The following is a 13,439-nucleotide window of genomic DNA, read 5'->3' on the forward strand; positions in this document are numbered from 1 at the left end:
AAATGTGCTTGCATAAATTTGCGTGGTGTTATTTATAGTTTAACTGAAATGTATTGTGTGCATATACAGTAGAATGTAGACTAAACATTGAATATAAATCATTTTCTATCTGCATGTAAGAATAATTAGAACATTAAAAAGGATACTGTTTGTTGATATTTGAGCATGCTGTGTTTAGTGATTAGTAGATGGATCTTTGGTAGATACTTTAAACATAATTAATACTGTTTACCTCATCTTGTATCCTGTTTTATGTCATTTGAATACTAAAGTTGTGGAAACACCATGAACGTATAACAACTTAAGAGAAATAATGCAACACTGTATAATCTCAATCTCATTACAATGTAATTACGCAACAATCAAAATTCGTATTTGTATATGAAATTAATAGTATACTTGATATGATTTATCAAAGTTTTGATATTTGTGGCAAAATTACTTGGTCAGCTGGTTGCAGATCTTGTGTGATCTGACTGTTCTGGCAAAATTATGTTTGGTAAAACCTACCACTACAGTTAATAAATATAAATGGAAATCCATGACACCCACAGTGTATCAGTTATCAGTGAAGTGGGAGCAGCCGATACCTCAATATTTTGAATAGTGTACAGTGAATCATTTTGTTTGGGACCAGGGAGTACCGATGTATCTCCGTGATAGAACAACTTTATGTCCGTTATGTATAGAATATACATTTTTCTAAAAATTATATAGTTTTTAGAATGTAAAGTTGATACCCTATAGAATAGTCTGGTATAACGGATTCCCTATAACATATTATATATTAAACATTAAGAACTGCAGTACAGTTATATAGAATATTTTGTTAAAACTGGCTCTCATGTCTTCAACCTTGAACTCATGAGGTAAAGAAAGTGGGTTTTACAGCACATATCCTATCTAGGGTACCTTAATGCTCATGTCAATTGCAACCAGATATACAAGCTGAATATTCCAGCTTCCTGTCAGAGGCATAACTTCATAAGTGATTTATCCAAAGTTTTTGGAATTTAAGAGCCAGGCCTCATATATATGGGATTAATTTATTGATTTATAAAGATTGCCAAAGAGCCAGGCCTCATATATGGAGTTAATTTATGGATTTCAAGTTTCGTCACCATAGTACTCTGCACACTATTGCGTTTATTTTATACTGAGGCATCTCTGGGGTTTTAATTTCATGATAAAATCAGTAAAATACTCACTTACCATCATATATTTTGGGGAAATATCTTGATTTTGGCATCTCTGGGGTTTTAATTTCTGGATAAAATCAGTAAAATACCTAAATACTCACAGCCCTATATGTTGGTTAACATCTTGTTTTTTTATCCACTTAAAATAACTTAATGTTAAAACAAAAAAATTAAGAACTTTTACATGAAAAATTTAGTAGATTTGTTATTGCAACATGAACAGACATTGTTATGTTCAGTATTATTTCCAAAACATGAAAATGAATGATGTTTTTATCAACTTTTGTCAGTTTCCATCAGGAGTTCAAAGATCATAGTATTATATTTTAGTTCAGTATGAATGTGTTATAACATGGCAATAGATAATACTGCCCTACAATACTGTCTTGTGTTCACCTATTCCCATGCAACAGAAACAGTGATTAAGTATTTATTCTTCCCCTGAGGTCAACTCAAGAGGTCATGTAACGTTTACAGTGTTATGGATCATCACAAACTGTGTGTTCTATATGTTGGAATTGTGGGTAATATTTTAATAATGAATTTGTTGGTTAATATGTAAATGGCATTGAAAATGTAAGATGGATTATTACTGGACATAAATCATTACTTTTATGATGTTTATTAAAAAAATATATGGCTTTATATACAAATTACAACATATTATATTAAAAAGCAAATACAAATTACCACGTGAGGCTTATTTGCAAACATGTTTGCGTTATTTCTTGCACGTCTCGTACTGTTTATATATTTTTATTATTTCATTTCCAAAAAAATGGTTTATTTCTTATAGCAACTGTATAATACCATTTTGTATAAAATTTCTTAATAATCTGCACTTCATAAATATTGTCATTTCATACAGTATAGTTTCTTTATATAAAGTTCACAGAAATATTTAAACTATTAAATCTAATTTTTAATTTTTAGCCCAAATCTTCATGCAAATGTTTCTATTTGAGCATGGGATATAATATTACCCATCAGTATTGCAATAATATAAATATAATAATAATAATCAAATGTTTAACTAAAAGTAAACTAATTTTTTTATATAATAATAATAAATCTTTCCGGTGTATAGTTTCCCTCTTTCTTTATTTCCATTCATCATACACAATCATAAACATACAGTAAGTAAGTATAGCAAAGTACAAAGACAAAAAAAAAGAATGGAAATGGGGAATCTCGGAAGAATAGCTTATACGAGTAGAAACCCCCTATTACAAAACAATATATATAGAAATATGATTAAAATATGAATTGAAGCATGATACATTTTTGCAAAATGATATTAATAATCTAAACACCTTTATAAAATTTATATTTTACAGATCCTTTGACGCAACAGGTGAAAAAAGAGCCTCCAGATGGGGGTTACGAAACGTTTTCCTCATATCCCCACCACGGGGATATGAGGTCAGGGGGAATAATCCCTGCATCTCAAGTTTCCCCTTCTTCTACCTCACAAACATCCCCGATGATGGATGGACAGACGATAGCTAAAAGGCGGAAGGGGCCGGCACCACGTATGGACCTAGAGTTATGTTTAGTCTGTGGTGATCGCGCATCTGGGTTCCATTATAATGCTCTAAGCTGTGAGGGATGTAAAGGTACTATATATCATTAATGTTTTTTGTATGTTTCTGTACAAGTATGATTGTGACAACATTTGAGAATTTAAAACTATTTTAGTATGTGACATTTACTATACTTCACCACCTCTCTGAATCTCCTCTCATTTCTACTCCCTCTTTCCTCACAAATTACTTTTTATTCCATCTTTCTCACTTTTTCAATCCATTCTACACCCATTTCCTATTCTTATGTTTTCTTTACTGGTCTACAATTATTTACCACTCAAAATATGTTCCTAGCTTGTTCACAACATTTAAGCCTTAATGAATGTTTTAACCATTTTCTTGAGCAACAACCGTAGATATAAAGTTGTCCTCATTTTAGGGGTTCATTGTTTATCGGTGCAAGAAGCCGAACGAAGCAAAGAAATTGTTTACACTAAACTTTAGAAATGTTATCACACATATGTTGTGATGTTACATTCATGTGTATGTTTCTGAAAATTATAGACATAAAGGTTAAAAGTGAGTCTGAGTATGTTATAATACCTTGGAGATGCATAAATTTATCTTATATCCAAGTTGTCTTTTACATTAACCAAAATAGCAAACAATGTATTTTATTCTGGATTGGCCACATAAAGTGTTACAGTAAAATAAAATAAATTTTTAATTTTAGTATATTTTGCAATATGATTTATGATTTTATTTAATTCATTTGGTATGTACATGGATTGTATTTGAATATATTCTTATTCTTAAATTTATGTTCGATTTGGAAACAAGTTTTTTGTAAAACTTTATATTTAATCAAAAGGTGTGTTTTTAATCTAGGTTTTTTCCGAAGAAGTATCACAAAAAATGCAGTTTATAAATGCACAAGAGGAGGCAATTGCGAGATGGATATGTATATGAGACGGAAATGTCAAGAATGTCGTTTACGAAAGTGTCGCGACGTAGGGATGTTAGCAGAATGTGAGTATAGCATGCCCTCGGCATTGGTTAGTGACAGGAAATGCTACAACGGTTCTTTACATAATTAAGTGATAGTGTTTTGAATATAGCATTTAGATTTGTAAACACAGATATGAAGAAGATATTTTAAATGCTTACAGATGCGCTTGCTCTATAGTCATTTTATTCATATAATATTCATACATCTGGCTCATGTGCACTTTAAAGAACGTAGTACATTTTTTTTAGATGAGTAGGGGGTTACCCTGGTGTACTAGTACATACGCACATGCCACTGTCACATAGCTGGGCTCTCTGGGAGAACAGTCTTTGACTGAAGAAGTCACTCGTTAGTGAGCCACACATCCTTCAGGCGACAGTGGGTTTCCTGATTTTGCAACTCCCGAGCCAACATACGAATAAATAAAATTAAAATAAATAAAAATATTATAGGGTAGGCGTTATATATACGTGATGACATTTTTTTTTTAAATTGTCCATGATACAGTAATACCTAGAGGATTTTTTTCCACATTTATAGCAATTGAATACTATATAAATTTGTTTATATTTCAGGTTTATTAACAGAAGAGCAATGTAAATCAAAACGACAACGAAAAATGCTTAAAAAACAGCAACAATCCTTTGACCTACCATCTCCGCAGCAGAGTGGCGAAGACATTAGCGCCACCATCTTTCAACTATCTGACGATCAACAACTGATAATAGAAACGTTGGTGAATTCACACAAAGAGTTAGAAATTCCAGGACCGGAGGACTTGCATAAAGTTACAGTGAGTAAATTTGTAGCTCTTCCTTAAACATATCCCCCTCCCCCTGATAAATGTATTTGTATTGGTGGTATATGATCAGTTGCACAAGGTATGATTTAATGGTAATCTTATGTATTAAATTGTTCTAATCTAACAAATTTATTCTTTATTTGTTTTTACTTTATTGTTCTTATTGTCTAATATTATAAAATTCTAAGTTTATAAACAAAAATTAAAAAACTTTTCTAAAAATAGATCCATTTAAAATTTTGCGATTTTCAAATATTGGTAACAATATTTATTCTATTGCAATTTATTTCAATCCTCCAGATTTGAAATAAAACTTATGCCATTTTGAATTAAATTATAATAATAACCTTATTGATTGTGGTTATATTATATCAATTAAAATTGTAAAATGTTTATTCTAAAGCTATTTGTAATTTTTAGTCTAGTAATTTCAGTAATTGTCTAGTAGTTTACGCTTTATATGTATTGGTGGACAGTAGTGGTGGTGGTGTCTATTTATTCTTATCAATATTGATGCTATGCTTGGCTTTATATTATTCCTTTTTACACAATACAGTATACACCTACTATAACTAATTATTAAATAATGCGTGTTCATTTACATAAAGTTTACGCCAAACTAGTTTATATAAATAATATTTTATATATTATAAAATATATTAATAAATAATTATAGTTAGTTGATGGTAGATGTTTGTTGTGTATTATACTAAGAATTACTTTTTATAAAAATCTACTGAGACTTAGAAAGAACTTCATCAAAATGTATTTCTTGTTTATGTACACTTCCCTTAATTCAATTTTTTTTTATTCATAAAAAATATGAAATTTATTAGAAATTATTTTTACAAATTTAACACAATTTATAAAGATAACTAAACATAAATGAAAACAGCGAACTAAATAAATAGTATTTTATTTTGAATATGAATAAATTACTGAGTGAAAATACCAATAGCCTTTACTTTAATTTTTGCTTATTATTTTTTCTTATTTTTAATGATCAAATCACAGCTTTACACTCTACCTACACAGGTTTACTTTTTTGCAATATAAATTTATATGTTTTCTTACAAACTGTAGTTTCTTTGGTAAATACAAAAATCACTTAGAAATATTTATGTCACACTTTCTGTTTCCTTTGTTTTTTGTGTCTTTTTTCCTTCGTTTGTGTCTGTGGCACTTTTGCTTCAACTTACTCTTTGTTTTGTCAATCAGCCATGGTTAGAGACCAATAGCTGGAAAGGGAAATTACAAGGTTCAACCGAGGTGAGGTTCATGAATATTAATATCATAATTTGTATGCATGTGCTTTTTTATGGCATGTTGATTTTTTTTACCGCCCTCTGTTGGTGGTATATCATGGTGAGTAAATCTTTTTTTTTCATGCATGACCCATTTTGCCTGTTACCTTAACATTTATAGAATCTCGCTCATTTACATATTATGTTTTTCTTTTGTAATTATTTTAATCCATGCACAACAATGGAATGAAACTATATCATGATTTATGCATAATTATGTATGTATTGTTTAACACTAAAATAACTATATAGTACAGAACACATAAATTAACATGATATTAATAGGAATGTTTGCCATTTATAACAAATATCATTTCATCCCATCATGTGTTATTATGTAACAACCTGAATCATTAATGCTCAGAGGTTACAAGTTGAATTTACTGTGTGCGTGCGAATGCTTTACTGATTCTATCAAAGACGAGTGGTCGAGTGGGTGCATATCCACTTAAATATTACAGCAAGAGAGATGAATATCACATACATTTATTTAGATTAGACCATAATAAATATTAGAATATTATGAAAGAGATGGATTTGTGGATTGGTGGGTATATTTCCAAAGTGGTTTTCAACATGAATGTTGTACAAAGTGAAATGCAAATTAACCATTTTATACTAAATCCTCCAAAAATGTGCTTGACACTGGGACACTGAAGGACACCAATATGTGTGTGATATTGTTTAATCATTTTAATAGCAACAAAAAAGCTTTGTTTATACCTTATAATAATTCCTATCAACATACTTAAAATCATAAATGTATCCACTTTGATTCAGTAATAAGAATGCTTTCACATTTAACCTATGACCTTTGACATCATCCTCTGCATGTGTGTGCATCAATTTCATATTACCATGGATTCAAGCATCTTTTGAGATTTCTTTGCTGCAAGCAATAGTACATTAATGTCTTTTTACAGGTTTGAGTTTGAATAGTAACAATACCATTCTATAGTTGGGATTAAAGGATCTTCCAATCCAATGTAAATACATAATATCTGAAAGGTTACGGTATACGATTCCCAGAAAATTACAACCATAGAATTCATAGAATTCTAAGAACACACAATTTTTTTGTAAAGAAAAATTTCATTTTACCATATTTTACATAGAAATAAAAGTTATGTACAACGTACATAAAGAGGCTTTATGTACAGCTTTTGTACTTGCTGTGTTATTAAATAATCCATTTTTTTTTCTCAGCCTTGGCTTGAAAGTCAACAACAAAATAATACTCCTCTCCCGTCAGCTCTTCCCAATTTACAAAAAGTGGATGGAGAAGCACTTCAATGCCGTTTTGCACATATTACGGAGCTTACTATACTCACCATTCAGCTGATCGTAGAGTTTAGTAAAAAGATACCAGGATTTTTGGAACTCAGTCGTGAAGACCAGATAGTCCTTTTAAAGGTTTGTTTGTATATTTGTTAATTATTTTTTTTAATTCACTATTTCACCCAGAGGCTCCTCACAAGACACAGCCTTAATCTCGAGGAGCCTCTGCAATATATAACAATTTATTCAAACCTGTCCTGACCCTAGTAGTAATTAAAGGTGACCTATGACTGATTTTATCTCAATGTTTCTTTTGTTTTTTACAATAGGGCTCTGCTATTGAAATTATGCTGCTGCGTACTGCTTTAAGGTACGATTCGGAGAATGATGCTATTATGTTTGGTAATGAACAGCCTTACACACGAAAGCAGCTTCATGATGGCGGAATTGGAGATCTTGTTGATCCTATGTTTGATTTTGCAAAAGGGATGTCCGAGTTGGATTTGGATTATACTGAATATGTCCTGTTAATGGCAGTTGCTATACTCTCTTCTGGTAGGTAGTTTTACAGAATATGTTCTGTTAATGGCAGTTGCTACATTGTACTCTCTTCTGGTAGTTTATAAAAGATATGTTCTGTTAATGGCAGTTGCTACAGTACTCTCTTCTGGTAGTTTATACAAAATATGTTCTGTTATTGCAGATGCTATTCTCTCTTCTGGTAGGTAGTTTATACTGAAAATGTTCTGTTAATTAATGGCAGTTGCTATTCTCTCTTCTGGTAGGTAGTTTATACAGAATATGTTCTGTTAATGGCAGTTGCTATACTCTCTTTTGGTAGGTAGTTTATACAGAATATGTTCTGTTAATGACAGTTGCTATTCTCTCTTCTGGTAGGTAGTTTATACTGAATATGTTCTGTTAATTAATGGCAGTTGCTATTCTCTCTTCTGGTAGGTAGTTTATACTGAATATGTTCTGTTAATGGCAGTTGCTATACTCTCTTCTGGTAGGTAGTTTATACAGAATATGTTCTGTTAATGACAGTTGCTATACTCTCTTCTGGTAGGTAGTTTATACTGAATATTTTCTGTTAATGGCAGTTGCTACAGTACTCTCTTGTGGTAGATAGTTTATACAGAAAATGTACTGTTAATGGCAGTTGCTACAATACTCTCTTCTGGTAGGTAGTTTATACGGAATATGTTCTGTTAATGGCAGTTGCTATACTCTCTTCTGGCAGGTAGTTTATACTGAATATGTTCTGTTAATGGCAGTTGCTATAGTACTCTCTTCTGGTAGGTAGTTTATACTGAATATGTTCTGTTAATGGCAGTTGCTATAGTACTCTCTTCTGGTAGGTAGTTTATACTGAATATGTTCTGTTAATGGCAGTTGCTATTCTCTCTTCTGGTAGGTAGTTTATACTGAATATGTTCTGTTAATGGCAGTTGCTATAGTACTCTCTTCTGGTAGGTAGTTTATACAGAATATGTTTTGTTAATGGCAGTTGCTATACTCTCTTCTGGTAGGTAGTTTATATAGAATATGTTTTGATAATGGCAGTTGCTATACTCTCTTCTGGTAGGTAGTTTATACAGAAAATGTTCTGTTAATGGCAGTTGCTACAGTACTCTCTTGTGGTAGGTAGTTTATACTAAATATGTTCTGTTAATGACAATCGCTATACTCTCTTTCTGGTAGGTAGTTTATACAGAATATGTTCTCCATATGATATCCTATTAATAGCAAAACAGTGATGAATACTATGGGGGTTTTTTGTGTACTATATTCCAAATTTTAGCCTGCAAAGCTTGTCTTAATTGAGTAACAATGTTGTAACTTGAGGTACACACAATGTGCTAAACTTGGCACCCATATATCTACATTTAATTTATTTTCATTATTCATTTGTGAATGTTTGCTATTTTTCTTCAGATCGACCGTCTGTACAAGACAAAGAAAAAGTTGACGAAGTCCAAGAGGGTTATCTTGAGATTTTAAGATCGTATTTACGTATACGACGACCGAAAGAGACATTATTATTACCAAAGGTTTTGATGAAACTTACAGAATTAAGGACACTAAACAACAGTCACTCAGAGCTATTGTTTCAGTTAAAATTAGCTGATCAAAAGATTCCTCCGCTGCTGTCTGAGATATGGGATGTAAACGCTTAATGTCCAGCGCCCTCTTTGAGATGATGACGGTACATGCATATTGTGTTTTGTAGCATTGGCTTACAAAATGAATATTGAATGATGGGAAGACTTGCCTCTCTCCAAGAAGAAAAAGTAAACATCAGTTTTATTGACAGCAGAGTTTTTGGTCTTGTTGTTGAAGAGCATGAACAAGTCTCTCCCTGCTCATGAGGGTTTAACAAAGGTGTATAAAGTTTTAAGATGTACAGATGAGATTTAGCCCTCAGTAGATTTTTTTAAAATAATGACCTATTTGACATAAAGAACCTTCTAACTGTTACTCATACTGGTAATTTCTTAATATTCTTTTTTAATCATATTTTTAAACATTCGTTTCATCAAACTATTTTCTTTCTCTTCAAACTATTTTCTTTCTCTTCAATTTGGATTGAAACTTTATAAAACAAACTAAAAATAAAAAAAAGTGTATGTAATCTCATTATTACTGTAGGAGCGAATAAATGGTTACAACTATCAGCACACTATGCTATGATCTTTTGCATATTCAAAGTTCTGATTCACTCCAAATTTGTTCTGCCATCAATGTGGCAAATTTATCAAAATGTACTAAAAGCATTTAATGTTATTTTTTTAATAAAGATATTTAATTTTTTGTAATTATTATGTTTAGACAAATGTAATTGACTATTGAGCATAGTTCTAAACAAATTCTTAGTTGAAAACAAACAAACAGTAAGATATATACGAATAATAGAATTTTGAAAGGAGATGATATCATTAGGTAATAAAAATACACTGAATAGCAAAACAATGTTTAATTTTTTAATTGTTTAATTATCTTAAATTAGTTTTTTGATAATTAATAGCAAAGTTAATGGAGGACTTGGTGTGGCCAATCCATATCTTTTTGCATGTGTAATTGTTGAGTGACTGTAGCCAGGCAGGAAATGTGCGAAAATCCAAAGATTTGCATACAAAGTATACACATGTTAATAGTTATGGTATAAAATAATAAAACAAATAACACACACAATGTTTGCCAAAACATATATAATTGTCAAATACTATTTTAGTGCCACGAAATATCTACTTCTATATCATTTAAATTCTCTGTATTTCTTTATAATATACCAAATATCTGAGAAAGCAAATTATTAAGTATGTTGTGTATATTTATGTATTGTTTTGATAGACATCTATATTTCAGTTTTATTTTATCTTCAAGTGTAATGTTCTCTGTCCATTATTTTTATCTGCCTTCTCCTATTTTTTGCTGCAACATTTTTCTTTTAAAAAAAAAATTATTACAGAATTCATGTATGAGAGTGTGTGAAAATTATTGCAGAACTAATGTTATTATAAAATTACAGAGAATTCTGTAATTGTTAATTGTAAATATTGAACAAATTGTTTGTAAGAATAGAATTCAGTTTTTAAATAAAACAAAAGTTTAGCTATAAAAGAATGATGAATCTGAGCCGGGAATTATTTGGAATGATTTTCTAGAATTCCTGTTTCAATATAGTTTCAAATTGTTCAGGCCGAGTTTAAGTCTTTAATGTATTGATTTTGAGTTTATAGGTACTGTTTATTTTCTATATCAATTTTAGAATTTTTAAAGTGCAGCTAATTTACTTCAATGAATGTAGATTGTGATTATGAAATATTTTCTTAAGTATCAAATTGATTTTTAATTAAAGAATTACGGCTTTAACAATGTGCAAATAGCGCCAGCAAAGGGCATAAAAAATGGCGTTTAGTTTTAAAATTCCTAAAAGACAGTTTGCAACACTGTCAGCTGCCAAATTCTGTTAATGTAATATCTCCAATGCTTCTTTTTTTTGTTGAACAAAGTATGGGCAATATGAGCATATAATATTTTAAAACTCTTACAGAATTGTTCCATAATACAAAGGCAGGAAAAAAAACTGAGGATTTTTAAAATTGCACATAATTAAGTTTAAATTAATTAATTAAAGTCATGGACAGCCCCCATATGATTCAAAGTATTTCCACATCCCACACGAATGACTAATGAGCGCTCAGAGGCGGGTCGTCAGGGGCCTTTTAGCCCCACTGTCCCACACCCCAAACAATCTTACTCCTACCCAAGCCACCCCTCAAAAAAGATTTCCACCTATTTACACCAGTAATCGCAATTACTTATATGGTACAATAAATAAAATGGTTTGTAGTTGACATTTAGGAGGATCTTATTGAATAACCTTTTGAACAATGTCAACCATCTGACTTGTTGATTGATTCTAAACTGGATTTCTACTAAGTGGCACCCACTGTATCAATAAAACAGCTTGACTTTTTATAGAGATTATTAATTATGGTTTTGCTTGATAAAGTCCAAAGTTTGTCAAAACTAATTTGAGACCATATCATATCGTACAGTTTGGAGCAAAGGTTTTTTAAATTTGTCAAAATATATCATAGTTTTTTAATCGAATGTTTATTCATTTCTTAGTGTGTTATCTTCGTTACCTATATCATCACCCAAAAGTGTTATTATTTGATGATTTGGACGCCACGAGGGTGTCAAAATAAATGAGTGATGGTGTACATTTCTTTGTCGACTTTAGTTTTATTTTTTTAATTGTTTATTTTAACATAAGAATCAATAGATGGTTCCACGAAAAGCGTTATTCACATTCTACTTGTTTCTGTGAACTGATAATGAAAACGATTTTAAGATTTCAAATAATTGAAAAACGATGCAGAAGTTACTGCCACTTAAGGCCTACAAGTGGTAGCAGTGGCGTAACGGCTATGAATGCTCTCTGGCTAAACCCAGTGGGGCTTATGGGGCCCCTAAGCAGTGCCCATACGAAAACAATTAAAAACGCCTGAGGCCTCCAGCATTGGAGGGCCACTTAGGGTTTCTAAACCAGGGCCTCAGACCTCTGCGTTACGCCACTGAGTGGTAGAAGGATATTAGATTTAGAAAGTCTAAAATACAATAATGGGTAAATGACAACCATTGTTGTGAAGTAGCAATTTGGGATAGCACCTTAATCTGATGTGCCCTATCCTGCATTTAAATTTCATACCTAAGAGCATACCAATTTCTAATAGTTCACACATAGTCATTCTGTTGTGGACAGACACAAGAGAGACAGACCCTTAGCGGAGAAGCATGTACAGTAGTACCAAAAACAATGGTGGTAGCCCACAGTGCCATGAGCAATGATGAATGGTAGTATCCAAAATGGACATATCATCATCATGCTGTTTAGGCCGCAAGGCATGGCTCTGTATGTATAAATCTATTACTACAAAGTCATTGCTGCAGTTGGCCGACATTTAAACAAAAATTGGTGTATGTCAACGTTCCTGCCATGATATTCACACACATTGTTTGATTTAGATTCCTTGGTAGAATCAAACAGTTTGTCAAGATGTGCTGCTCCATAACCAACATGCAAGTACACCTTGAAATTAATATATAAAGCTTAGCATTTCTGATATTCTTTTTGCACATTTTAAATTTTTCAGATTGTTGAACTATTCATGTAAAACATGTTGTACAAAATAGATCTAGACACTGGGAAAATGGTTGGGAAGTTTGGTACAAAATGAAAGGCCACTTTTTTTCCCTTTGTAGTAAAACTATTGACATTTGTGGTCCCTCAATATATGCTTTTCATACTTTAATGTTCAACTTTTGCACAGACGATTTCGATTTTAAAAATCTTATTTTTCTAAAAAAACCCTATTTTTTTCATACTACCTAAAGTGACTAGATTTAACTATGTCAGCTGCTAGGTCATTAAAAAAAACAGGTCAGGTGATCAAATCCATTTGACCTTTACGACCTCAGAGTCAATGCTGTCCTGTTTTTTTGCTCTTAAAACTATGCTCATCTGTTCAATAAAACACAGAATTTTACTTCTGAGAAAACTTTTAATGATCATTATCGATTTGTAGCCGCCATTAGTAAATAAATAGCTTGATCCCAGAGTTCTGTAGTAAAATTTAGAATCATAAAATTGTAGAAGTAGGTCTGAAATTCTGACACATTTCTCAACAAATTTAAGAAGTGACTTATTTAATTTTAGCATTGTAAATTGTTTATTTAAATTTACTTTTCTTTATCCTTCAGTCTTCTAGTAACTAACCCTCTATGATCTGATCATAGAGGTTTACCGCC

At 31.3% G+C, this 13,439-nt stretch overlaps 2 protein-coding genes across 5 annotated transcripts in view; one reads left to right on the forward strand and one right to left on the reverse strand.

Moving 5' to 3' along the window:
* The window catches only part of LOC144839070 (oxysterols receptor LXR-alpha-like), a 79,275-nt gene extending 67,419 nt beyond the window's left edge, over positions 1-11,856 (forward strand). For 3 of the 4 annotated variants that reach the window (XM_078694421.1, XM_078694422.1, XM_078694423.1), the window contains 7 exons: positions 2,537-2,815; positions 3,614-3,754; positions 4,310-4,527; positions 5,755-5,805; positions 7,047-7,253; positions 7,448-7,673; positions 9,057-11,856. In XM_078694421.1, coding sequence (XP_078550547.1) covers positions 2,537-2,815; positions 3,614-3,754; positions 4,310-4,527; positions 5,755-5,805; positions 7,047-7,253; positions 7,448-7,673; positions 9,057-9,298 — 1,364 coding nt within the window. In that variant the 3' untranslated portion in view covers positions 9,299-11,856. The remainder of the gene's footprint in view (positions 1-2,536; positions 2,816-3,613; positions 3,755-4,309; positions 4,528-5,754; positions 5,806-7,046; positions 7,254-7,447; positions 7,674-9,056) is intronic. The other variant, XM_078694424.1, reaches the window with a different exon arrangement.
* LOC144839116 (serine/threonine-protein kinase 33-like) overlaps positions 1-13,439 on the reverse strand; it is a 241,960-nt gene that overhangs the window by 7,932 nt on the left and 220,589 nt on the right. The window lies entirely within an intron of this gene.

The sequence above is a fragment of the Antedon bifida genome, chromosome 1 (genome assembly GCF_963402885.1).
Source record: "Antedon bifida chromosome 1, ecAntBifi1.1, whole genome shotgun sequence".
Classification (NCBI taxonomy): domain Eukaryota; kingdom Metazoa; phylum Echinodermata; class Crinoidea; order Comatulida; family Antedonidae; genus Antedon; species Antedon bifida.